Source organism: Ammospiza caudacuta, chromosome 7, assembly GCF_027887145.1.
Source record: "Ammospiza caudacuta isolate bAmmCau1 chromosome 7, bAmmCau1.pri, whole genome shotgun sequence".
Lineage (NCBI taxonomy): Eukaryota > Metazoa > Chordata > Aves > Passeriformes > Passerellidae > Ammospiza > Ammospiza caudacuta.
Window position 1 is genome coordinate 43890851 of NC_080599.1, and position 26954 is coordinate 43917804.

The 26954-nt window shown below is 40.9% G+C and overlaps 1 protein-coding gene across 1 annotated transcript in view; it reads right to left on the minus strand.

Annotated features, from left to right (window-relative positions):
- Positions 1-3654: 3654 nt before the first annotated feature.
- Positions 3655-26954, minus strand: part of USP24 (ubiquitin specific peptidase 24) — a 60507-nt gene continuing 37207 nt past the window's right edge. Inside the window, exons 33-67 of the mRNA XM_058808927.1 lie at positions 26663-26891; positions 25658-25817; positions 25224-25379; positions 24618-24688; positions 23735-23895; positions 23263-23324; positions 22730-22921; positions 22367-22484; positions 20896-21040; positions 20109-20228; positions 19755-19880; positions 19451-19549; positions 19158-19240; positions 18806-18947; positions 18340-18459; positions 17739-17959; positions 17202-17326; positions 16480-16621; positions 15496-15646; positions 14370-14465; positions 13622-13725; positions 13425-13538; positions 12578-12674; positions 12250-12366; positions 11538-11630; positions 11136-11238; positions 10160-10281; positions 9575-9688; positions 9265-9330; positions 8926-8992; positions 6920-6998; positions 6262-6337; positions 5440-5526; positions 4811-4921; positions 3655-4635 (exon numbers count right to left, since the gene is read on the minus strand). Of these exons, the coding sequence (XP_058664910.1) occupies positions 4573-4635; positions 4811-4921; positions 5440-5526; positions 6262-6337; positions 6920-6998; positions 8926-8992; positions 9265-9330; positions 9575-9688; positions 10160-10281; positions 11136-11238; positions 11538-11630; positions 12250-12366; positions 12578-12674; positions 13425-13538; positions 13622-13725; positions 14370-14465; positions 15496-15646; positions 16480-16621; positions 17202-17326; positions 17739-17959; positions 18340-18459; positions 18806-18947; positions 19158-19240; positions 19451-19549; positions 19755-19880; positions 20109-20228; positions 20896-21040; positions 22367-22484; positions 22730-22921; positions 23263-23324; positions 23735-23895; positions 24618-24688; positions 25224-25379; positions 25658-25817; positions 26663-26891 (4132 nt within the window). The 3' untranslated portion in view covers positions 3655-4572. The remainder of the gene's footprint in view (positions 4636-4810; positions 4922-5439; positions 5527-6261; positions 6338-6919; positions 6999-8925; positions 8993-9264; positions 9331-9574; positions 9689-10159; positions 10282-11135; positions 11239-11537; positions 11631-12249; positions 12367-12577; positions 12675-13424; positions 13539-13621; positions 13726-14369; positions 14466-15495; positions 15647-16479; positions 16622-17201; positions 17327-17738; positions 17960-18339; positions 18460-18805; positions 18948-19157; positions 19241-19450; positions 19550-19754; positions 19881-20108; positions 20229-20895; positions 21041-22366; positions 22485-22729; positions 22922-23262; positions 23325-23734; positions 23896-24617; positions 24689-25223; positions 25380-25657; positions 25818-26662; positions 26892-26954) is intronic.

Consider the following 26954-nt stretch of genomic DNA (forward strand, 5'->3'; position numbering starts at 1 on the left):
GTTGTCACCCAACACAGGAAAAATCCACCACTTTTTAAAGAAAAAATGTTGTGAGGATCACTCCTTCCTTTCCTGCTTAGTTGCTCATTAGTTGTCAGCTAATGCTGCTTAGCACCTGGAAAATCTTAGTTTAGCCATTTTGGGGCAGTTTTATAATTGCCTAATGGTATTCCTAGGAGATTTCTTTACTTTTGAGTCAAGTGTAAGGGCTTTAGTTTAAACAGCCTGCTTGGTTAATTAGATTTTTATCTGCATTGCTTCAGTCAGCTACTGCTTCATTAGTGCATTTTTTGTTGTTGAGTCAAAGTTAATGATCTGCTGGTGTTATGTGTTAACAGTTTCAGGTCTTCCCAAGACACATAGGACTGTAGGAAGCTGCAATTCCTTTAAAATAGCCCCAGAATGAAGAAAAATCTTTCATAGCACCTTAGTTTTTACATTTGTACCTTAAATATTTACTTGGAGTTTTATAAAGGAGCATTTTATAAATGTCTTTTTAAAATAAAATTCACAGACCTGTGCTCCTGTGGTTCTTTGTCCGGCTTCACAGACATCCATCCCCCTGGGGAGCTGGTCTGGAAGAGGGAAGGGGGACCCATCCAGCAGGGATTCTGCTTTGTCAGTGGGATCCAGGGTGCTCCTGGATGGCAGCTGGCACCTTTGGAAGTTGGCACAGACAGCCTTGCCCACAGCTGGGCTGTGCTCTGGGACTGTGTTGTCCCCACACACACGAGACCAGGAGTTTGTTTTAACAACAGTGGTTCAGGGGAAACACTTCCAGTTATGGAAACAAACATGGGCCGGCTTTGGGAATGTGCCCTTGAAGTTGGGTTGCTGCTGTTCCTTCACTTGGGAAGGGCTGGAGCCCCGGGAAGGAGACAAAGCTTGGCTCAGAGCAGGGAAAGGCTGAGAAGCACCAGCAGCCACCAAAGCTGGGTCTCACTTCTCTCTCTCAGTGCTCAGCAGCCTCCTGGTACTACAATATATAATTTTTGTGGTGTTATCTGAGGATAGATGATAAAATCCCCCCAGTTTGATACCACAAGCTCCAGGTTAACCTGTCAGTTGGGTGTTTTTCCCCATCCAAAAGCCCCCTGCAGCTCTGTTACTCCGGCTTTAATTGGCAAGAGAAGACAAACCCAGCACAAAACACCACTTTGAAAGGTTGAAACTAATTCTTACTTGTTAACTAAAGCTGGCAAAAGCCCAACCCTAATCTAAACATGTAATTATATAACATGGACATAATTACAGCCCATAATTTCATTCAGCTGGAACCTGAATTCTGCACAAAGAGGCAGAAAAGAAAAAGCGCTGTCATCCTGAGAGCTCCTGGACAGCTCTGACACCGAGGGTGATTTCTCAGCAGGCTCCTTGGCTGTCACCTCTCAAAACACACACCAGGATTTCAGCTCTGCTGCCTGCCCTGCCAGAGGGGAGGATCCAGCACAAGGTGAGAGCATGTTCCCCAGACAGAGCTTCCCCAGCTCAGCTCAAGCCTTCATAAGCCTGGTGGAAGGAAACAATATTAAAAGATTAGCCCTTGCTTTGTGCCTTGTACGTGAGTAGGTGGAAAAGCCTCTCAGTCAGGAGAGCAGGGCTGATCCCACGGGTGCTGATCCCAGTCCTGGCAGCGCTTGGCAATGCCCAGCCCATGCTGCCAGGACCACCAGAGGAGAGCAGAGGCTGGAAAAGTGGGAGTTCTTGTCCTTAGAGCAGGGGACAAAGGCAGAGTGGGGATGGCAGCCCAGCTGCAGCTCCTGGTTCCCAAATAAGTGAGTGATGGAACGCCAGCTGTGTGTGCACCCCTCTGGCCCTCACCCCTGTGGGAGGCAGGATGAATTCACACCCAGCCCGCCCACAAATCTCAGATCTGACACACAAAATCTGCTCTAATCCGCCCCTGTGAGCGTGGCCAGGGTAAATCACTCTGCTGAGGGCAGGAGCTGCACAGAGGTGCAGATGTGACAGAGCCCCAGCACATGCTGTGGCATAAGGAAATACAGCAGGGCAGCCCCAGGGCCACTCAGCTGCTTCCACTGACTCTGGACAGGAGCCAAAACAGCACTCAGGGCACCCTTGAGGAGCTCAGCATCTGCAGGGCTGGCCCAGGGAGGTTCAGGGTAAGAGGATCAACAAGAGAAGAGTATAACAGTGTGTGCACAGTCTAAAGATTACACTAGTTTTCTGTGAAAGGAATAACTTTATTCCATTGACCAGGAATCCCAAGACTGTTCATCAAGACTGCCTATTTTTCCAGTGCCAAATGTCTATGCATTAATTGGACAATATCTCCCCGAGCGCTCACAGGCAGGCTGTGCCTGCTCCTCACTGAACATTTTGTAAGCTGTATAAAAACATTTTCATCCAAAAAGATTGGCAGTAAAAATTACAACATATAAATGCATCACAATTTACACAAAAACTAGTTTGGTTTTTTTTTTCTTTTTTTTTTTTTGTCGAACTCTATTTTCCAAAAAATAATCTTCAGCAGGTTCGAATGACAGCAGCTGGAAACAAAAATAAGTGACCAAGTATCATCTCATTGCAAATTATAACCACTGACTTTGTACAAGCGTGAGCAGAAGGGTGAAAAAGTTTGTATTGGTTTCAGGTAGACAGTGGCGATGAGCCATCCTGATGCAATTCCCACCAAGGCTTCCCTGGGCCTGCAGCTAGCAAGGATGTTGTTTCCATAGGAAATAACAGGAACCTGAAGTGACAGTGGTGCCAACCCATGGGAACGTGACCAGCTTCTCCCATCACCGCTGTCTGACTCCTTGGGAAGATTCATGGCCCATTACCAAAGCATTTGGGGGTGGGGGAAGGAGGGAAGGAAGGGGGGTGTCCGTAAGAAATGATTAGTTCGAAATTAATTTAAAACGCGTCACATTTAAAACGTCCCAGCACATCATCAGAAACATTTACAAAATGCTAACTCTGCCCTGTGTCTGTGAAGACACTGTGGTGCCCCCCTGCACTCCATCCTACCCCACAATAAGTTACAAAGCTGTACAGCTGACATCACATGCCGTGGTTCCTTCCAACAGTGAAATGACTGGTTACTCTCAATATTAGTGCACAACAGTGAAAAGCTGTCTGCTGCTCCGTGTTTTGGCAGCAGCCTGTGAAAAGAAACAAAAAAAAAGGCACTTTTTGGCTGGTTGTGCCTTTAACTTGGCAAATTTGTCTATTCTGGAGGTACCCAGGCACTCCTTAAGATGTCCCCCGTTTCTGTGCATGTTTGTTAATATAATTTTTTTAAAGTAAGGCAGAATCCATAAATAAAGGCAAAAAGCAGTGCAGAAAATGTGACAAACACAAAATGTACAAAAGATGAAATTAGTTGGCACAAAAGAAGCTTGAATCCAGAGCCAGAAACCACTGAACTGCACTTGACATAGAAAACAAAACTGTGCTCAAATCATCCCAACTGGTTTCCAGTTATTTGTGAGCAAATTAAAAGAGCTGTGATATTTTAAACGTTGCCTGGTCAAGTGAAAATGCAAACAAAGCCAATTCTTTCTTTCCCTGTGTTAAAATTGCTCTAAAATCTGCACAACAGTGTTCCCAGCTCACTCAAGGAATTATTCATCATAAACAACCAATACCAACTTTCTCAGTTATTTCAAAGCACAAGCAAGTGATTGCAGATCCATGACTGAGACTACATTTTATTCAATATGTCTCCAAAGGTTAAAAAAATGTAATGAGTAAAACTGCAACAGAATTCCTTCTTAAAGTGCTTTTTTTTCTTTTAAACTACTCATTAACTTTTTCTTTTTTTAATTCACCAACATCCTTGAATAATAAATGCTTGCATACCTAGAGAACAAAGATTTTCTTTTACTGCCCTTCCCCGCTGTCTGAAGGGTTTTTGGAAGGGTACTGGGAAAGATGACTCATTCCAGAGCTCCTTTACCACTCATTCCATAAGGAATCACTCTTCTTACAGAGCAATCCTGCTGATCTTTCTCCGCAAGAGCTTTACAAATTAGCAGGGAGACATATTAAATACAGAAGTCCTTATGTAAACCCATTCTTTAACTAATATTTTACAATGAAATGTAAGTCATCACACATCTTTACAGAAATTTGTGTATTCCTATTCAATATTATCAGAAAGATTAAAAATTTCCCTCCATACATAAGGGCAGTCTGTTTCTTTTTTTTTTTTCCTGTATAAAAACCAAAAGAATTTTTTTTTTTTGCAGCATCACAGAAAAGCAACAGTTTTACATTCACTCATTTAATGTTCACATAAAAATTCAACCACTAGCGTTTGTGTATCTGATAAAATCTTCTTGACAAACTTGGTTTCGGTGTTTTTTGGACTGTCACAAGCTACTCCAGGTGAGGATGTAGTTTTCTAGAGCATTTGTTGATCTGAAGCCTTTGTGGCTATAAAAATGCTTTTATCTTGCAGGGATATAACCTCCTCCAGCATTTCCTCTGGTCCTGTGCAGCCACTGCTCCCCCAGACTGCCAATGGCATCAGCAACACGACTCCAGTTCCAGCAGGGACCAGGCTTTGAATGCTTGAGCTGGTTCTTGTGTTCACAGGGGTGTCCTCTAAGGGTCAACATCATCAAGGTCACTTTTAGGCTCCCCAATCATCATAGGAGACTCTGAGCCCTTTCAAACACACAGGGGACAGGGAGAGAAGGACACAGTCACTGACACAGTCACTTTTGTAAATGCACAGCTGTTCACAGTATGATCAGTGATGTTCTGACCCAAGCCCCAGGGAGCAGCTGCCCCACAGAGGCACACACCAGGGTGTAAGGGGGTAAATCTGCCCTCATTTTACCTGCTGCAGGTGCCTCTCTCCATTCTCATTGGCAGGGCTGCTTTCTGACCCATTGCTGCTCCCAGACTGATCCTTCTCATTCAGCAGGGCTGTGGCATAGGCCAGAGTGTCCTGAGTTGCAAACAGTCCAAGAGAGTGTCAGGAGGTATGGTGATCATTTCACATTTTTAAACATTTTTATTGTTTTATTATTATTGTTTTAAAACAATAATAGCTGCTCTAGTGAGACAGCCAAGTCACCACAGCCAAGTGGTGAGACAGCTGAGTTACCACTAATGAGTGAATACTCATTAGTGAGTATTCACTAATACCACTCAAGGGTTAATTTTCTTCAAGGGTTAATTTTCTCCAGGAACAACCACAGGGGCTGAGCTTCTAAAGGAAAACCAGCCTGAAGTGCACCAAAATATCACAGAACCATTAAGGCTGGAAAAGACCTTTTAAGATCATCAAGTCCAACTGCCAAACCAGCACCACCACCGTGCTCATCACTAAACCACGGCCTCAAGTGCTGTATCCACATATTTTTTGAACATTTCCAAGGATGGTGAGTAAAGTTGCCAAGCCCCAAGATGCTTCCAAGAAAAGAAGTGAGCAAGTTTAACATCCTCTGCCAGGATGACACATACCTGTGCTGAAATAGTGCGCTGGAAGGTTTTTGCAGTGGATGTTTCATTGGACACGTTACTCTGAGGAGCCCAGTAATGTTCAGACATCTGCATAAAAAGCCAAGAAAGCCATAAAATTTGCCATTTGATTTTTACTTGTGTAAAGCCTCAACCACCACCTTGTGATGGTGGGTGAACTAAGACTGGAAAAAGCTTCCTGAATCCTCTGGCAGCGAGCTGGAGATCTGGGGCTCAGACACTTTAAATGCAGCCACAAAGGTTACTGTTCTTCAGCTGCAAACCAGCACCCTACTTCTGCTGAGCTCCAAGTTTCCAAAGTGTCCTTGGGTACTTATGAAAGATATGTTGGCCAAACTACATTGAGTTTAGAGGGAAGAACAAACACTACACGTGTGGGAGGAAAAGCTCTATCAGTCAGCAGCTGTGCTTTGTGCAAAGCTGTGATGATTCTGTAAGGAATCCAATCATTTAAACATTCTCCTGCATCAACACACAGGCAATGGAAAACTGCTTCTTTAAAAAAGCTGAAGCCTCCAAACACGAATATACAGTGGCACTGAAAGCTTCCCACATAGCAAGAATAATCACTGCAACCATTCACACTTGGTTTTATTCACTGTAAATGCATTTATGCCTGAAACATGTGGGGGGGCTACTGAAATTTTGGCATTGCATCAGATTAGCTGCATCCAAGTAGTCCTTGTAAAAAATTAAGTATTGTGTCTTTAGAGCCATCTCAGAGAGCCATGCAGAGGATGGAGACTATCCATCCATGATCATTGTTGTAAATGAATGACAATTTCCCTGTTACAGCCAAATTACCTTTTTCTGTAGCCACTGCACAGCCCAACTCCAGTGGTGTGAATTCTCCTTGAAGTAATCTTTTGCAGTAGGGCACCTGGGGAATTGAAATTATATTCATTAGTCAGGAACAAGGCATTCTGGACAACACAAAAAAATACAAAAAAAATACAAAGACTTCTCTCTTTGCACTGCTGCCCTCTGTGTGCACTCTTATCACTGCAAACTGACTTAAAATCTACAGCCCTGTTGAAAATTGAATTAGCAAAAGCAGTAATTTTAGTAAAATATTCTCAAAGCAGTCTACTCCACAGGTTCACATATTTCAGAATTATGCTTTATTGGGACATATGCCAAGTCCTAAACAAAGAGAATTTAGGACTCATAATATTTCAAAAACCTGGAACAGCTTCCCTATGTTTATCTGGTGTTAATGTCAGACTCCTGCTGTGCAGAATGGCCCTTTTCTTTATAAACACCAATTACCATTTGTTACCTGAGAAATCCCTTCAGGTACCAACCAGTAAAGATTTCACTTCACACTGGCACGTGTGCTACCAAGACCTTGCACAGTAACAAAGCCTAAAGCTGATCAAAACCAGGAGTAGTAGGTTTGACAACAGCCACAGAGGGAGCTAAGGCAGGGATGAGGTTACAGCCTGAGACCTTCACTACTCACTTCTGAGCCAGGGTAACCAGGAACTTGACACACTGGTAGCAACGGCTGCTGTCCACGTGGTTGCTGTGGTGCATCAAGGCTGTGGGGAGAAACACATGGATTAGAAACCACAACCCAGATTTCCACCTACCAGCCAGTCTGGAAGCAAAGATGAAGCTAAAATTTTAAGCTAGGGAATAGATTTTGTTTCTACAGATGTGAGCATGAGTATTTGTGTTAAACACACTGCTCTAAGTGCTGGTAGTCTTGAATCTTCCACAACTCTACTGGATTAAAAATAGAACTGCTGCATTTTCACTTTGATCTTTCAAATGCAGTACCTGAATTTTAAACAGCCCTAATGCAGTTTTTCTTCCCCTATAATCCATTCTATGTTAGATAATCACTATGGTTACATTTGTCTGAAGGAAAAAAAATATTTGTCTGAAACCCCCATAAATGAACCAGATCACCAGCTTCTACCTGGATCAAAGTTTGCAAAGCCAGAGGAATGTTTAAAGCTTCTCCGCATAAACAAGCATAGCAGAATTCAACAGCCATGAAACTGTTCCGTGGGAGACTCAGGCAAAACCCCAGGCCATTCCTACCAGCAAGTTTTCTCTACCATGAATTCCCACCTCTTGAACAAAATTCTCTGACTGAGAAGAAGCACAAAGATTTCCCCAATCAGATTTGCTACTCAAAAGTTGCTCTGTCCGTAGCAGTCAGCAAAGAACACTTCAGTGAAACCTCCAAAGCTGGCAAAAATTGTTTGGGAACTGCAAATTGCCAGTTTTAATACTGTTGAAGCAGAGCAGATGATAAAAATTACAGCAGTGCTGTACTACAAATTATGCACAAACATCCTATTAAGGAGCACCAAAACCTATTATGTGCTGATTTCCCTTTCCTGGATTAAAACCAGTCAGTGTGAGGGATGTTGTTCAATGCTATTGTGAGGAAACTTCAAGGCAAAACTACAACTTTTACTCCCAAACCTCAAGGCAGTTCTCAAAGCCTTCAACATAAAAATCCAATTGAACACTTGCACTTCTCCTCTGCAGAGGAAAAAAGGTCATGTATTGCTCAAGTTAGAGCACAGAATTGGTCCAACTGGGACCAATTTATCCAGATATTAAAATAATCACTTAGCTATTCTCTTACACTGCTGCATATTTGCTTCTCTGCCATCAGCCACGCATGGAAACTACTAAACAGGGGAGCACTGATGAGAGAAATGAAGAACAAAGCTAAATATTCTTTCTCCCTCAATCAGAATCCAAAATAACTGAAGGTGAAAGCCACAATCTGAAGCAGCTCCTCACCCAAACAGCCATGAAAGAGCTGCTCCAGCTGCACTAACCCATCAGAGGGGCTCTCTGTGTAACCCCACATTTCATTTACACACCAAAGATGCTTCTCCTGATGCACATGAAATAGGTTATTTCTTTATATACCTTATTACTTCTGAGCTTTTTTCTCTTTGAATGCTTCAGTAAAGTTTTATATCTAATGCAGAGACAACACTTTGTATGAGCAGCAACAGGTGGGAGCCACCTGTCCCACTGTGGGGCTCTGCTGCAGTCATCCTGCTGGGCTGAACCAGGTTCTTTTTATGGTAATCAGGATGTTGACAAAACAAAAAGACTGGCAGCTCCTTGAGATATGGAGGAAATAAAAATTAATTTTAAGGTTACAGGATTCAAACAGTTCCTCTATTATGGTAATCAAAGGTACTTTTCTTTCTCCCCATTACACATAGACCCTGATCTGCCCCTTATTTTATTAAGTTAGCTCTCTTTCCTGTTCAACTCCTTTCTAGTTTGCTGTCACTATAACATTCCAATGCTTAGTTTGGATTTTCTTAGAGCATTTTTGGAGTGACAGGGGCTAAATAAAATATGTCAAGTTTTTTTTCCCTGAGAAGTAGAAGAGTTTAGGAGGATTAGGAACCAGGAGATGGAGTGAACCTCTACCACCATGAGGGTCAGTAGGAGACAGGAGTGTTCACCCACTGGCTTACTTGCCTATTAATCCATTTTCAGTTTCAAAGGCAAATTTGATGCGCTCTACTTGCAATGGGTCTTCAATAACCTGTTAGGAAAGAAAAATATCAACTTAGGTAAGTTGTGTGTGATTCTGTATCTGTTCTATGGAATGGTTTTACCCACCCCCACATGCAAAACAAGTAAGACTCAAGTTTTATGTGTTACTGGATTTTCAAGACAGAAATTTAGGAAGTAATAAAACCTCAGACTGAAGGATTAAAATATGTGTGGATGTTGAAATAACCAATGCAGTCCCAGCTTTTTTCATTACACATCAATACAAAAATCTATCCTGTACAAGTTTTACCCTTCACCTACCAGGATCTCATGGAGTAACTGGAATATGTTTTTCAGTTCATGAGGAGGAGCAGTTTCCAGTTGAGTCTGCATGTAAGAAAAAGTTACTTAGATAGCAAAATAAGCTGGTTAAGCAAAAAATTTCAAGACAGCTTTAAAGATTTTTGAAATTTTATTAATTTAAACAATAAAGGCCTAAGAAAACCTAAACCCCAACACCCCCTCCAAATCCAGCAAAGTGGATTGTTCTGTGGTGATGGCACAAGACACAGGATGAACAAAGGCTGGGAGAAACACCCATGGGACAGGTTTGTGCTGGCTTTGTGTGTACCTTGATGAAGTGCAGCACAGTGAAGGAGAAGTGCTCGTTGCAGAAGCAGCAGTACACCACCATCTCCATGAGCACCGACAGCGACCCCGTCAGCTCCCGCAGCGCGTGCATCACCTGTGGGCACAGCACTCCCTTCACACACAGCTGCCTCCCAGAAAACAAGGCTGTAACACGGTGTTTGCCCTCCCCAGGAAGGATGCAGCTCTTTTCCCCAGTGCCTGCATGGCCCAGGAGGCTGAACCCTTGCCCTTAAATCACTCCTTCAGCTCCTGATGCTCACCGCCAAAGGTCGAGCATCATCTATTAAATCAGAACAACTCAAGGTAGCACCTGAATTTGACATGGTAAAAAGCTGCAAAGGCCCTTGCAAAATGTGCATCAAACCAGACTGTGCATAAAACCAGGCCCCAAAGCTTAGGGATATACTGGAATATGAAGAGGACAAGAAACTAAAGGTGCCTTCTTGTTTAGGCCTAAAAATAGCCACTGGTGTTGGATATTCAGTGTTTTTCACAAAAGGATTTGTCAAAGGAATACATCACATAAGTTTTTAGGTTCAAGCAGGGCAGAATTTAGAGCAGATACCTCCATTAAGTAGGGTTTTCCCTCAGACAGGAATAGCAAGGCTTCCACTTCTTCATGGAGTGCCAGAAGTGGCCCTGAAGCGGTGATGCTGAGAGGTGGACGCTGCTTAAAGAGACCAGGAGCTATAACAGCAAATACAAAAACAATCCACTCATAGATTAGTTTGTTCTAACACACCTTGAAGACACCGCTGCTCATTTGGCACCATGAAATCCCTCATGACACTCATCTCAACTAGTTTATAGGTCATGTGCTACCACTCCAAGTAACAAATCTCTTGCACCCTGAAGTGTCACTTATTTTAGTGACAGCAGACAAAAGAACTGCAGGAAGGTCAAGGCAAAATGTCCACAGACTATCAGTAGTTTGAGCTTTAGTTTTACTCCCAATCCCTCTTGCACATTCATCATATCCAGAATATTTATAATTCTCCTGTTACCTTCTGATTTTTGACTGCTTTCAACCTCAGACAGAAATTAAGTTATTCTTTTAAAAGACAATGTCAAATTCCTCCTTCAGGAAACTGAAGATTTTAACTTACTCCTTTATTATCTTTATTTGGATGTTTCTGCCTCTCATAAGAAGTAACTAGGAGAGTGTTTAATTTTTTGTTATTCAGTAATTTAGTCTAAATATTCCCCTTTAGATAAGCTTGAGACAACACAAGTCTAAACAAAATACAGCCTGTGATTCTGTCCAGCCAACAACAGAGCTCAATTCCCTCACATGAGGAAATACCTGTTAGGCACATGGGGAAGGGAAGAAGGTACAAAACTGTTAGTATCAAGATCTCCCTCCTCCCAAAATACTGTTTGCCACTCAATACATTTACAGCAAAATCAGAAGTAATCAAACTTGTATTAACCATTTCTGCCTTAAATTCAAAATCACTCTATTTTCCTCACTAATATTAAATTACTCCAAATCAATGTAACTGAAATGCCAAGGCACCAAAAGACAAAACCACAATTCTTACCAACATTTCTTTGTGAGGAGACATCAGAGTGCAAGACGAGCAGTGCTACAGTGTTGTGAAGATATCCAAACTCACGGGCCTGTGCTGAACTCCACCTGCGGTTCTGCTTGAGTCAAAGACAGATTTAATTACCTTTGGTTTATTTAATCAACTTTGTTTAGCCAAAACAATGTTCTTACAGTCCACCACCATGATCTAATACTTTAGAGTGGATAAAAATTTTATTATTATAAAAAACATCATGCTTACTTCTGCCAAAACAGTTATTCCATGCTAACTACACATAGGTGGGCTCACACTTGCACGAGGTTTACAGAATAATTGAAGGATTGTTTATTCTACCACATGAAAAGTATTTATTCATAATTTAAACATCATAAAAAACGTGGGGATGGCCTGTACCTGATTGCTCTGCCGGTTGGGGCCAAGGAGAAAGTTGACCATGTGCCTCAGGGCAGAGTGCCTGAGGAGAAGACTGCTAGCCCTTATTCCCTGCTGTGAAGAAAAAAACAACAAATTACCTTCCTGTGCAGGTGAAGAATCAGTGCTCAAGAGAACAAAAGTAAAATGCACAGGCTAAAACCTGCATTTTCCACTCTGAAATCCCCAAAATATCCCAACACAGATCAATAAGATAAAGTCCTAAAGAGTCTCATTGTACACAGCACATTACACAAACCAGAGCAGAATCAGCAGATGCACAATAAATATCTTACAAGAAATAAAGAAGGCAAAAAGAATAGAGAAATAGAAATAGTAAATTCAGTCCGTTATTCTGCTCTCCATGGAATAAAAATCCTGAATGCTTGATTTTTTAATATATATACATATATATAATTTTTTTTAAAGAACAACTCTATACAACCCTTCAAAACAGACAACCAAAATTCATATGCTGGAAATAACATCTTCCACTGGTATACTTTTGTGATTTTATCCTACTCCACTATTCAAAGCCATTTATTTAAAAAACAAAACAAAATAAACCTGATTACTCCTAATAAAAGTTTTGAATTTCACTCTACTGCAAATCCTTCTATGAATAAGGATCACTAGCTGCTTTATTAATGTCTTCTTAAAGTTAAATAGCCATGAGAAAAAAATGTTTTCTTACCTTCTGTACAAAGTTATTGAATAGCAAAAAGTACTGGGCACAGTTTTTACAGTTTTCAGGTACATCTTTATCCAGTAGAGCAAGTAGCACCTCCAGTAACTGATGTAGAGTTTTTAACTGTGAAAAGAAAAATATTTTGAATGTAAAGAGCTGTCTACTGCTTAAAAACCCAAAGTGTTTCAAACACCCCCTGGGCAGGAAGAGATGAGCATTAACCTAGAAATTAAGAGGGAGGATGGGCTCACACAGCTCTGCCTGCAAACAGAGCAAGAGGCACCAGGGAGAGCCCAGCCAGGGGATGTCTGGAGAGGAGGTGGCACCCACTGACCTTCTCCTGATAAAGCAAGGCACTGTCGAGGGTTTTTTCAAGGATTGTGGCCACAGCAACTCGCACCTCCCTCACGCTGCATTCCAGGAGGAAAGTCCTGGAAGAGAAAAGGTGAAGCTGCAAAGAGAGCTGGAATCAACATGCACACACAGCTGCTGTGATTAACTGTGGTGTTTAGTGTTTGTTATTTTAACAGTCCAGATACATTTTGTACTGTACTTCTGTGGGCAAGCTTTAATTTACATTCACACACTCCTGCTTGTAGTAAGGCCTGTAATATTTCTATTAATATATTTATTTATTTAAATAAAAAAGAGCTCTAAAAGCTCTCATAAGATGTTGTTTTTCAATGCAAATTAAAAGATAACATGTTTTTTACACTGACACACCTCTTTCAGCATGTCAGATCTCCAATAATTTGTTTTCAAAGCACCTATTAACTAATCCTTAGCTTGGCTAGAAGAAAGTCTTTCCAGTTCATCTGTGATCCTTGTCAGGTAAGTATTTAACTTACCTTACCCCCAACACTTTCACCCTGTTCTCCTTTCTCACCCCTTGTAGAGCTGACCACACAAACTTTAGCACATTCCAAATCCCTTCACTGAATTCATCACCTGATCCTCCTCCATGCACACTGCACTATCTAATTTGATTTTCAACATTCTCAGAAAGCTGCACAGAGAAAATACTAGAAACAAAACTCCAAGTAATTATCTAAAGTGTCTGTTTAAAGAATGTGCACAGTCAACTCTTTGGGAATACATCAGTACAGCCCAGATCGTGTTTTGAGGAAGCTTTATCCACACATAAGACACAAAACACCTCAGCCAGAATCACCAGGACTTACTTCACAAGCTCCCGGCCCTCTGGCCCAACAAAATACTCCACCAACCACTGACAAGCATCAATGCTTTTGGAGAGCAGTGCATCTATGGTGGCAATCCATTCTTCTGTATCAGCCCTTCAACAAAACAGGGACAACTGTCAGTAATCCAGGAGCAAAAGCACCTCCCAGAATTAAACCATGTTTCTTGTTTGCCTTACCTGAGTTTCTTCTTGGTTCGGAGATAGGTTTGGAAGAGGAATTGGACTGCCAGCTGTAAGCTCACCTTTGCCATGCAGGGATAATAGGGATGCTTTACCTTAGTCTGAAAGAAATATTAAATTTACTCCAGAGTAAAATGATGCCTGCAGCACACATGATGTCTCTTAAACACATCGACATGTTCTATTCAAGTTATTTACTTCACTTGGAAAAAACAAGCCACAGCATTTTTCTGTGCTAAGTCAGTCTCCAGTGCTGACTTTGCTACTTAATAAATATGCTAAAAAAGGAGCAAACTTGCTGTAAGGCCAACCAGATCTGTGGATTTCAAAAATTTAATAAATGCTGTTGGTTTATGACTCCATTTAGAAAAACTTAATTAAGAAACTATTACCAATTAAACTCTATCAACTTTGAAGTAATTAACACCAACTTTTGGACCTTCCATATGGAGAGGGATTTCTGTCCCTCTACAGGCTTGGTTTGCATCATTATAAAAGATATGGATTATTAAATAAATTTTACTGGGGCAAAATGATGTTTCTCCCAGTACTAGAAAAGGAGGCTGGAGTTTGCTTTGAGGCAGATCAGCATCCAAAATTACTGGAGGCAAGGAATAGCTTGCGTGGAAAAGCAAAATCATGTCAACTCTTCTCTTCCAGTTTTTCTGGTTTGACCCAAACAGCTTTTGTGGCCATTTTATCCAAAATAATTTGAACACTCCAAGATTAAAATCCAGGTACTTACAGCATTCAGGGAAGCTAATGACAGAACAAAACTGAAGTAGTCACTACTGTATACATCTCTGTTCTTCATAAATTTCAAGTTTTCATCTCTCACCATCTGTAAAAGTAAAAGAAGGCAAAAAAAATTAAAAATGTTGTCAAAATACACTTCTCTAACTAAAGCTTCATCTTTTATGTAAATGTGTGGTATTTAAAAATCAGTGTCAAACTTATTCTGTTTCCTTTTGAATCACAACTTCAGCAAAGGGAAAATACATACAGGAGATTTAGAAGATCTGGTATAAAACCAGTGATTTTCTTTCAAAGATATTACAAAACAGCAGATGAGGGACTTAATCATTTGCCATTAAGGGAAAAAAGGAAGAAATTGCAGATAAGTTCTATTTTTTGCTTGTTTTTAATAAACAAGCCAAAAGAACACCCCTCAAACCAGAAAGGCTTGCCTAACAAATTTAGATGCAGAGAGCAAGGAGTCCTGGTGTAATTGCAAGCTGCAGCCACAATAAGGTATTTAAATGCCAAGTCCTTCTTTTTTCAAATGAGATTTTGCTGAAAGACTCTCAATAAATTTGAGCCAAACTCTGTTCATTGTAATAACACAGTGCCAGATGCAAGAATGCCCAAAGTGGCTGTTAATGCCCTAAAACAGCCAATGTGGAGGGCCAGACACAGCCTGCAGGGTTTATCCTCCCTGTGTGTGTGATGCAGGCTCTCCTCACTGCTCCTCCTCTTTCTACACTCTTGTGAACTCAAGAACCTGAGGATCACTGTAATTTGCCATCATCTCCACTGCTCCTCGAGTGTACTCCACATGAAGCGCCTTCTCTGCTGTTGTCTCTCCCTGCCTGCATGCTGACTGCTGCCAGATCTCATTTTTGATTTATCTGCCTGCAGTTTCTTCAAAGCAAAGAACTGATGGGCCTTTTTCTTGAGAAAGTACAGTGAAACTTAAAATAAGTATCACTAAAGAGCTTGTTAGTAACTTTATGTCAGAATCCAGAGTTGCTTTTTAGCTTTCCTACAAGGGAATTACTTCAAGGTAACCTTTAAAAGTTACCACGTTTCTCTCACTATGTGCTCAAATTTTATGTGAGCAGAGTTTAGTTGCCACTTTCAGTGTGCTCTACCTGATAAATCCTCACAGGCATTTTCTCTACAAAGAGCCCCTTTTTTTCTCCTTTTCGAACCAGCTTGGTCAAGATGGACAGACGGTCACTGTTGGGCCTGTGGGGTCGAGGTGATGACTGAGGTGAAATTTCTGGTGAAGAGGGAGCAGATCTGAAATACAAACAAGCTGAAGGTGAATAAAGAAATCCTACAACAAATCTACAGTTTAGGTATAAAATACCACTGCAGCCAGATTGATCTTATGGCAATTTTGAAGACAGCCTAAGTATTTCTTGAGGCTGTCAGTCAGCTGGAACTTGCTGCAATAATGGTAATAAACAAGCAGCTTAAAAACCAAATCAAAACAACAGAAGGGTCAATACATTGCTTTGCTGGACAGGAATGACTCAATTCTTAGTTGTGGAGAGATGTTGGAACTCTGACAGCTGAAAACTTTAAGCTTTCTGAATTTAAGGGTGCCAGCCCTCAAGTAAACACCTCATTTGACCTGAGACCTTGGAAAAGGCATCAAAAATTGAGTGATAGCACAGAAACAGTGTGTGTGTCGTTTGGATAGTATTGTGTGAAAAAACTTAGATTGGGAATTTAGTATATGGTGATATATGGGAGCCAAGATGGAGAACTTTGGGTGTGGGCTAGTTGTCTTTTTTGCACCTTCCTCTTGGATCTGGGTGGTTTTCTCTCACTGGGCGAAAGATGTCTGTGTTGTGGGTTTTGGGTGATCATAACAGGGTTAGAAGTATAAATAATACAATTTCAGCTGTTTATTAGATAATTGAGACTTAAATAGCCTTGATTAGACACCATTTTATCTCACTTTCTTGACTTAGAAAGAGCTCACATCCCCTGAGTTTGTAATAGATAAGGGTAATAAACTTCAGAGTGGGCCCCAACCTCGGAGCCACAAAGAGCCTGGTATTCCAACAGAGAGAGGTCTAGATATCAATATGAGAGAAACCTTTCTGGATACAAGGGGAACTTACAAGGAGAGGTCCTCAGCTTCCTGCCTGACGACACTGACTCTGCTTTTCTTTGGCAGCACAGGGGAGTTCTGGTCGGACACTCTCTGGTAGAACAGCATGTAGGCGTTCCAGTAGCGCCGGCGCACGTCGGGGTAGGGATTTGCTGTGGGGATAAAAGGCAGCCCATGAAGGCCCTTGAAGGTTTAGTACCTTTCCCATTCCTGTATGGAAGCAAAACTGGGGGTACAAGTAATGTGAACTGCAGCAGGATAAATTTGTCAGATCAAAACATCAGTGATTAAAAGTGTCTGAATTATGAAACGGGCGAATATTGGAAATGTGCTTGGAAAAAATTCCTTAAAGCATTGAAAAGTTCAACAATATGATGCCACAAAGTGTTCCATGAAGTCATTCTCACTAGCCTAAAATAAGGGCTGGTTTATGTTTGGTTGGGGCTTTTTTAAAACTATATTAACAAGGTGCCATTGTGTTTTTCAATCTCTACTATTAAGTCCACAAAGTGCTGAATCACAGTGAATATGGCTTAATTCATATTAGACCATACACAAGCTGTTCTGTTCTTCAGTAAAGGGAAGGCTTTAGGGGAAAATATGGTTCAGAAGGAGTATTAGTCCAAGTAACTCAAAGTACCTATAATAATAAGCTCTACTCAGTCCATTATAGGTACTTTGAGTTACTGAAATCAGTATGAAATTGAATCTACTGTCTGTACTTCTGCTTACATTGATCATAGACTTTAGGTCTATATTCTCCACCAAAACATTCATATTCCAGGGTTTCATCAGTCAAATCAAATTCTTCAACAACGGTGTCATTAAATTTATACCACTTTCCTTTTCCACATCCTCTGTGATCAAAACAGAACAGAAACAAAGTTAGTTGATTGTCTCAGCAAAAAAACAAACCACCCTGAACAGCCTAGATGTGACAAGCCTGAACTCACATTTGTTTTGACAGTAAGAAGAAAGCTTAGTTCAACTGATGTCAAGGTTGCATTTTAAAAAATAACCTTGATTAAAACTATGAGAAGCACATCACCTGCAAGTCAGGAAGCCCTCGAACTGTAATACAAGGTACATAAGAATTAATGAAAATTTTACTCTGTGATGTCCCATGTCACTGTGTCATTGCCTCATCACAGGTGCTGAGAAAGGGAAGAGTGGTTCCAGAAGAGCTCTGGATGGCTCCATGCACCTTCCCAGAACAAGAAGCCTTTAGACAGCTCTGAAACCTCCCCCACGAACCTTCTTGCCCGTTACCTCCTGTCCTTGATGAAGGAGTAGTAGTGCCCTGCATGAGCCTGGCCACTGTGGACAATCACACCAACGAGCTCGTAGTTCTCTGTAGGGGCAACTTTCTTCCTTGGGGAGCCTCCTCCTCCCTGCTCTGTGCTCCTGCCATTTTCCCCCACTTCTGAGGAGGAGTCCTGACGAGCCATCCCTGACACAGTGTAAGGTTCCATGTTCAGCATCCAGGGAAACTGTTTGAAGAGATACTTTGGATTAATCAAGGCATTGCAGTGTGTATTGCTTTGTGTAATTTTATGAGAATGGTATCAATGCTTCCCACATCGGGAACACCAAAGGAAAACATGGAACTTCAACTTCTTATGCTTCTTACACAGATGTTAAATAACAAACTCTCTTTAAGGAGGTTTTTTGCCTTGCTTTCCGAAAGGACCCCAAGAATGTGGCAAACAAGGAAAGCTCTAAGGAAAAACACTTCTTTTCTGTAGCACTACCATGTTATAAAATCCCTGCAGCAAAATGTGGGGGAAAAAAGGAAAAATGAATAGGAAGAATGAGAGTCCACTACACACAAAGTAGCTGGGGAAAGCACCATAAAGCAAAGTTTTCTTACCTTTATTTGTTCATCGTATTTAATAGAACGGCCACTCTCCCAGTCAAAGCCAAATCTCATCAGGTGAATCACCAGCAGGCTGGGTAAAACCTTAATGCAGGTGCGCTTCACTGTAGTTCTCTTGAAAAGAAACAAGAATATCACCTCTATCTGACATCCCAGGCCATCTGCAGCACCCTTCTAGAGAGTCACAGTGAAAATCCAGCCATGGGAAGTCATAGGTGTCCACAGAAGCCAGGGTGTCTACAGGATGACTGGGATACATCTCAATGCATTACACAAAACTTTACCATCCTGTCATCCCTCTAAACCTTTAGTTGACTTTAAACTTTTAGAGGCATTGAACCTTTTGTCTTCAATGCAGCAAGAGCGAGCAGCATCTAAGCATGTTTTCCATGACTATGTAAAGCTTAGAAAACATCAAACGGCACATGAATCTTGTTTCACAAAAATTAAGAATCAATACCTTTTCTTTGCACTTTTCACAGTAGTATGCATTGCTTCCTTCCAGAACCTCTCCTCTAACAAACTGATCCAGTGATATTTCCAGGCTTTGACATGAAGTCACACCAAGGTTGAGAGCCATGAAGGCTTCCTCACGCTCATACCTAAATTCAAGAAGAAAAACAGATTAGGATTTACCAGCTGGCAGGAACAAGACAGATGTTTAGGAAAGAATGTTGCATTTGCCCCACAGCTATCAAAGCTGTGATGCTCACAGGGGCATTTCTCTACTTTCCAGTGCTACTTTGACATATATATTTTAATAGTTCTGGGAACACGTAACTTGGTAACTGATGCACTAAATGTGTCATTACCTGTGAGGGCAGTCCTTGCAGATCTTCTGATCAGAGAAGATTCCTTGAAAAGTATTCTTAAATATTTGGTCTCTTCCTATTTTCTGTTGGAGATGTAAAGTTAGACATCAATGGGATATATTGCAGGGTGGAAGACCATGAAATCAGTAGGAATTTTAAACTCCTAAATACTGTGCAGATTATAACATAAGCTAAATGGCTCTCTGCCTCTTTTCTAGAGATCAAAGCAAAAAGAGAAAAAAGGTACCAAGGATATGCATATGAAACAGAAAAGAAATTGCTGAGGTTTTTACCTTGAGGTACTCATCCATTTGATCTATAAGACTGGTGAAGAACTCATAAGCATCTTGTTGCTCTCTAACATAAAGTTCCTTATTCCACATCTTGAAAATCTATATAAAATATAAATCTATGTTAAAAGGTGGTTGCTTCATATATATATCACTGAGAAAAGCATTTTTATATAAATTTATTTTAACATGTTTTGGTTTTTTTGAATTAGAGCTTACTTTATGAATTCTGCAATTGAAAAAGGCCGAATAAATGATTACTTTTTAAGTAGAAAAGCTATAGATTCTAAACAAAAAGATACAATACCTTCCAGAAGTTCTCAGGTACATAATACTGTAACTTGCTTTCCATCAAATGACCAAAAAGAGATTGAACTTGATAGAACACATTGTCATCAGGATTGTCAGTATCATCATCAATGGAAAGCAAGGCCTGCAAGGAAACAAAGAACCTTATTAAATTGGTTTTTGGAAAAATCATTACTATAAGCTGTCATGGCCCACAGCACTACAACTTAAAATTTATGTATTTATTGTATATATTTATACACACACAGTTGACTTTTCATTTTGCAACTTATTTACAAATGGTGCTAAGATGAAGTGGTTCAAGTGAAAGTAATTCCAAAAAGAGGATTTTATTGGATGCTGAACTAATTACCTCTGGGAGACCAGGCTGCATGTACAGCTGCTGGAAAACAGCATTCATGTAACAAGTAGCACCACCATTCTTCAGTCCCACAAATCCAGAAATAGAGCGACTGTCCACAGGTGGAAGGTACTGGAATGACAAATACATTTTTTGTCCCAAAAACTTATAAAAAATATGAGACTCCAACAACATTCTATAGCTTTTATAACCACCTTTGTATTGTAGAAAAACAGAATGATATGAGTTGGAAGGGACCTTTATCCAGCTCCACCCCTTCCACTACCCCAGGTTGCTCCAAACCCCATCCATCCTGCCTTGGACACTTCTATGGATGGGGCAGCCTGTGCCAGGGCCTTCCCACCCTCACAGGGAAGAGTTTCTTCCTGATATGTAACTTAAAACGATCCTCTTTCAGTTTAAAACCTCTCCCCCTTGTATGTGAGCTGTTAAGAACAATTTATTGGAAAACCAGGAATAAATTCTGAAAAACTGCAAGACTGCTGTATGCAGTCATTTAAATATTTAACACATTGCACAACACTGTTGAAAATGGCCTAAAATGTAATAATAAATAAAATCTGTGATATTTAGGAAATTCTTTCTTACTCAGTTAATAACAAAGACATACCGGAGTATCTGCTTCTGAGGAAGATTAAATGTATCTGCATTTCCCCTTAGTTGCATTGTGGCATTTTAAACTGAAGACCATGGAAATCTCATGAATGAAGCAACAAAGTGAACCATGCCCAGCACTCCAAACCATGCTAACACAAATTAAAAAAAGCTTCTTGCTTACATCAAACTCCTTGTTGAGTGCAGGGTCACACTGGTGGTGCATGGAAAGCAGCTCCTTTGTGATAAGCTGGAGATTGGAGGGTGAGCTATCAGCCAGCATTACCAGCACCTCATAAGCAGCCAATCTGCTGTCTGCTGTGCTGCACCTGCAAAGAAAACCACAGCTGAGAGCTACTGGCTAGATGACTCAATTATTTCTAATTCCAGAAGGCTGTATTACTCAGAACAGGCAACAATTAATGTTCTAAAGAACATTTTGAGTGATTAAACACTCCTGAGGGACTGCAGAGTGCTGTTTTGTCTTTTTTTTTTCTTTCTTGGGGTAGGAGAATGGGGAAGAATCTAATGAGAATAGTTGCAAGAGGAATATTCCTTTAAACAAGCCTCCTTTACTGACATGGATACACTTGCTAACATTCAGTAGAAGGAAAAGGAAGTGCTCTAAAAGGAGACAGAATTGGTTGCATGTCTGAGGACAAACAGACACTTTCCATCATGTAACACTGATGGAGACAAAATGACTTTTTTACAGGGAGGGAAACTTGGGAAGAGCTAGACCAAACAACATCCTTGCTACAACAGATGAGTTTAGACCTGAGCTAGACCAAAACCCCTCCCAACTCAGCTCTTTTCAGCAGTCATTCAGCACAGCAGCCCTTTCTTCTGAAGGCCAAAGGCTTTATTTACACTAGGCAATAAAAAGAGCATGCTTGGGATGAACTGCAGTGGAGCAAAGCTGGACCAAACACTAAGGTGGATCAAGTCCCATTCATTTCAGGGGTTGTTAAATGATTCACTGGAACCTTCTTGTAGGTTTGTGGAAAGGCAGTGAGGATATGCCTGATTTAACACCAACTACTCAATGCAACACAAACAATTCAGCTGCACTAGCTCAGAAATCCACATGAGCTAATTTACACCCACCCCTTCAGATACTGTATGGCCATAAAAGCTGTGACAGGAAGGAGAAAGCCCACTCTTTTTTCTCCAGTTGATCTATTCTGGGCTCCATCAGCTTTCTCAGGTGCAAGGAGACTTGCTTGGTGTTAGCTTTTTTACAAAATAGGTAGGGAGAAGGGAAAAAGAAAGAACTGGAACTTCTGAGATTCTCTTTTACAAGGAGCTTGGGAAGTTAATTTTCTGCTCATGCTCCAATTTAGCCAACTTCCCAAGCAGTAACAAGCTAAAGGAATATTCTTTGGACTCATGAAATCAGCACTCAGTTGTGCCTGAAGTTCATCGCTGATCTAACAAAGCACAGACTTTGAAGTACAGAAATGCAAGGACACTGGATCACACAAAACTGTATAAAATGCTATTTGGGCATTTATGTAGGAAATGTAGAAAACTGGAGAAATGCTCCACCACTGGTATTAAATCCTACTGTCTGTAGGGTTTAATTTTGACATCATCATTCATGACACTGAAGACAAAACTCAACATAAAAAGAAAAAAAAAAAGATAATTTTTACTTTGGATGGAAGTCTTGCTGGCTGATTGCAGCACTGCCTGCTGGGGAATGGCTGTTCAGAATAATCCTGGATGCTCGGAACAGGAAATCATCCAACAGTGGCTTAATCAAAGATGAACCTGAAACACAGCAATCTACTGTTAAGCACTTACATTATCACTGCAAATGCCAAAAAGGTGTTTCATAAACAACAAAACCACTTCATAGCACCAAATCAACAAATGTTTTATCAAATATTAGAGGTACTGCTAAACCCAGTCCTTATAGCTCTATATCACTTCTACTGATGTCTTCACATGACTGTCCAGTCATGTGTTAATGCAGAATTCCCAGCAGTCTAGTCAATTTAAAGAGAAATACTCACCAACCATTTCCTTCTCTGCCCCACAGAGTGAGAGGAGAGTCTTGATGAGCCTCAAGTGTCCTGCTAGCAGGATGTTGTCAGCCTCACTGGTCTCACACTCCGCCGTGCGGTTGGGCTCAAAATTGTCCAGCCAAGTGATCTCATCTTCTAACATGGCAGCTGGGCTGATCTTCAGCTGCTCCATTTCTGATGCTGCAAGGAAAATAAAAAAAGGAACATAGTAAAAAATAGCAGCTTTGGAAATGCAGAATATAAATACAAAGAATTTCAAACAGTTTGGTAACGGTCTAGTTTTGCCCTCATGTGTATCAAGTAAACCTTCCACCAGGGAGCTCAGTTCACTTCCCAGAAGGAATGAGCTACCCAATGCCAAGAACAGACCATGCCAGGCACTAGAACAGGACAGAGAGCACACTGGCAGGTCACTCTGAGCTCAAGGGGCAGTAACCCCCTTCTGCAGGCAATTCTACACCTTTTCTAGAGCTTGGAAGCTGCCATCAGAATGAAGGAATCAGGTGTCTGCACATACTTACATGTCAGGTCATCCAGTAATTGACATCTCAGGTCAAAGTATTCTGTACACTGGGACAAAAGTCTGAAACAGATATAAATAGAACAAAGGTTTACTTAAAATCATGAACTTTTCTCTAACCAGCTGTCTTTAAAGTCAGTGTGCTCTGTCCCTCTAACCCAAAGCAGCATAACCATGTAGGTGTGCTTCTGCATGCTGCAGCTTAAAAAAATTCCTTCCCAACAGCTACTTCTGAATGTTAGCAATCATATTGAATCCTCATTTTTTCCCTCACCTCATGGCAACTCTAGTTAGTTGTCAGTTGACAATAAAATAAAAACATGCTTTAACTTCTCAGTTACTCCTCTAGAAATTGCAGGATATTTACCTCCAACACTTGCCAAGTGCAATCCCTTTTTCCTAGAGCTTCCACAGTGCTGCTCATTTCAAAATGTGTCAGATTTTCTTCCTCCATAAACACACATGCAACTTACCTCTGGTTGATTCCTCTCATGATGCTGGTTGGTGACCAGAGAGGCAGCTGTGCACCAAGAACAACGCTCAGGAGGAACTGGTTTGGCTTTTGCACATCTGGGTGAGCTGATGTGTCTGTCTGGCTCAGGGTGTACAGCTGGTCACAGGCAACGCGACGAATCTGCAACAGGGTCATTGTCATTGCCAGCAGTTACTCAAGGGCTGCAAAAATCCCCCACACTCCTGTTAAGTTAGAAATCTAACAGAAAAAATGGGCATTGCAATGGTGCAAACCAGGCTATGAGCTCTGCACCCATCAGCCAGGGTTTCTAGGAATGTAACAAACCCTGTTCATCCCTGAGGGAAAACCTCTGAGAAACACAAATTGTAAATACAGATAAAGGGTGAGATGCAATGACTTCATGCAAAATAAACAGATGACACATGATGAAATGAGGTAAGCATAAAAGTCAATAGATTTTAGAATATCCAAGAAAATCTTAAATCAAAACCAATGAATTTTAGGAGGGTTACAACACTTGGAATAAATTTTCAAAATTTCAGAACTATCCATCAAATTTTACCCAAATCAAAGTTACCTGAAACTTCCCCTAAAATACTGGTTTTACAGAATTTGTGTCACCAAAATGAGACTATTTTCGTTAGACTAGTCACAGCACAGTCCTGTGCATCTCATGGATGAAACAAGCCTAGAAAATGTAATACTACACCATTTTCTATCAAACCATCACCAGATACTGGAATTACCAACAATTATACAACGATTATTTATTCAAATACTAATCTGTGGGAATACTTGCAATAAACAATTTTATGTTCAGACTATATGAAATTATCAAAACATACACATTTCAGAAGGAGCATTTAGAGGAAGACTCTCACCTCAGCACTTGGTGATCCAAGCAGAATATCAATGATGAAATCAGCAACACAAGGCAAATTGTAAAAAGATCCTGGAACAGAAGAGTACCAGGCTATCTTATTAAAAATAATATTTTAAAATAAGTCAGTTACAGTCTTGCATTAAAATACCACAGGACCTAGAGGACATCAATACTGAAAAGCAGTAAAGGCTATTTCCTGATTTCCTTCCCTCAGCAGAGGCTGCCACCATGATAAAACAGCATTTTCCTTGCCTTCCTGCACCACCAGTGTTTACACTTCCTGTACACAAATACTAAACAGGAGCTATGCAAACAGCAGCACTTACAGAATTACAGACTTCAAAAGCAGTGCAAATATTTATATTCTGGCAGTAAGTCAGCTTTCCCAAAACATTTTACTGAAGCATAGCACTACATGCCTTATTTCAGTCCTGGAAAAAAAATCCCTGCAATTTTTAATGAAATGTTGTATTTTTGCTTGAGCAGTCTCAGCTAACAAAGCTACAAGTTTCAAATTTTATTTTTTTTTCACTTGACTGTATCCAAAAGCCTCCTCCCACCTGGCTTATACTCCAAATAGTGAATAATCCAATTTTTTCCATACCTAGCTGCTGACTACGTAGCTGAAGGCAGGTTACTAAGAGAGACAAGGCTTCCCCAGCAATGAGAGCATCTTTGGTGGACACAGACTGCTGCCTCACACAGATCCCAGCGTGCAGCGCCGTGGGCTCCCCTTCGCTTCCTGAACTGCAGTTGCTTCCTGCATTAAAAAACAAAGAACAAGTGCTGTAATTTATTAAATTTTACTCAGATGTTTTCAGCTTTTGGACAGTTATCTGCAATTCAAAAATTTCTCTGAATCCCTGATGAATGTACATAAATTTGCTCAGATTTTTTGTAATTTAGTTGTATAATGTCCCAAGCTGGGGGAGATCCAAGAGGATGAACATTGAATGAATTCAGTTTCAAACTCCTGAAGTGTTCAATTAAGATTAAACCAAATGCTTTTAGACTGGTTTAGGGACACAGTTAACCCACCTGAGCTGCTAAGTCTGTTTCTAATCCCAGCAGGGAAGAGAGTGTTGCTCTCTTTGATGGGCTGACTGCTTCCCACGAGGTCCAGGCGTCCTGCAGCAGCAGCCCAAGAGAGGCGCATGAAACAAGCCACTGTGGAGGTGAAATCATTCACCTCCATGGTCTGGAGGAACAAGAAACAGCAGTCACTTCTGTGATATTCAACAACCCTTGTTAATCAGAGGGATGAGAGGAATGTATCTTCTAAATCGTGTCAAATTGACATTTACATGTTTTCCACTTTCTTCTCTTTAGAGGTTAAAGGATTCAAGAGTCTGTTTGCCCCCAATGAGAGATTGGTATTGCTATCTTAGGAGAAGTAATTAATTTTTTAATTCCCCACGAGGATAGATACCCTTGCCACCTATCTGCAGGCACTCATGCTGATTTCAATTGTTCAATCCATTTGGGAAGCACTGCACAACAACCTACCACAGCACACTTGTCACATTAACTATGAAGTTTCTTTCAACTGGACTCAATGGGTTTTCAAACAACATTTTTTTAAGGTCCTGAAAATAAAAAAATTCTTTTTCTCCACAATACCATTAAGCAAATTTAATTTTTAATGAGCTATTTGGAAAAAGCTTGTCCAGTTCTTTCTAATTCAAAGTATAATGGATTATAAAGCCAGAAGCTCAAGCAGGAACCTTCTCCTTTTGATTCACAGAAAATTAACAGAGTAAGATCTTAAGAGTTAAGTGTGACTGAAGATAAATCACAAGTAAGATTTCTGTGTACATCTATTCTTGCAAGCACTTTTGGGGTACTGCTTCCCTTTGTAGTGCCAAAATAATTTATGCTAATATGTTAAAATTCAGATCAAGGTTGGAAGAGACAAGATTCTCAGGGACTTTTAAATGGACCCAGGGCAAAAACCTGCATAAAAGACTGATTAAAAATCTCAGAGTTATACAGCTGTCATTGGAGATGACACTGCTACATCAGAGCCATCCAACACTTCCTTACTTGTATGGCAACTCTTGCAGCTGGGATGATTTCTTCTACCCTGATGGAGGATCTGTCAGACACGGAGAGCTGGCGGTAGGAGGACTTCTCAGGAGTGCCACAGATGGACATCTGCCTGCTGGCCTGCCGGCTCACGTTGCGGAAGGGCCGCGAGGACAGAGCTTCCACCCCATCCTTGATGAAATCCTCATCCAGCAGGGTGGGCATTGTCTGCCCAACCAGCAAAAACCTGCATGCACAGAGTAAAAACATCATGGGCATTGTCTGCCCAAGCAGCAAGAACCTGCATTCA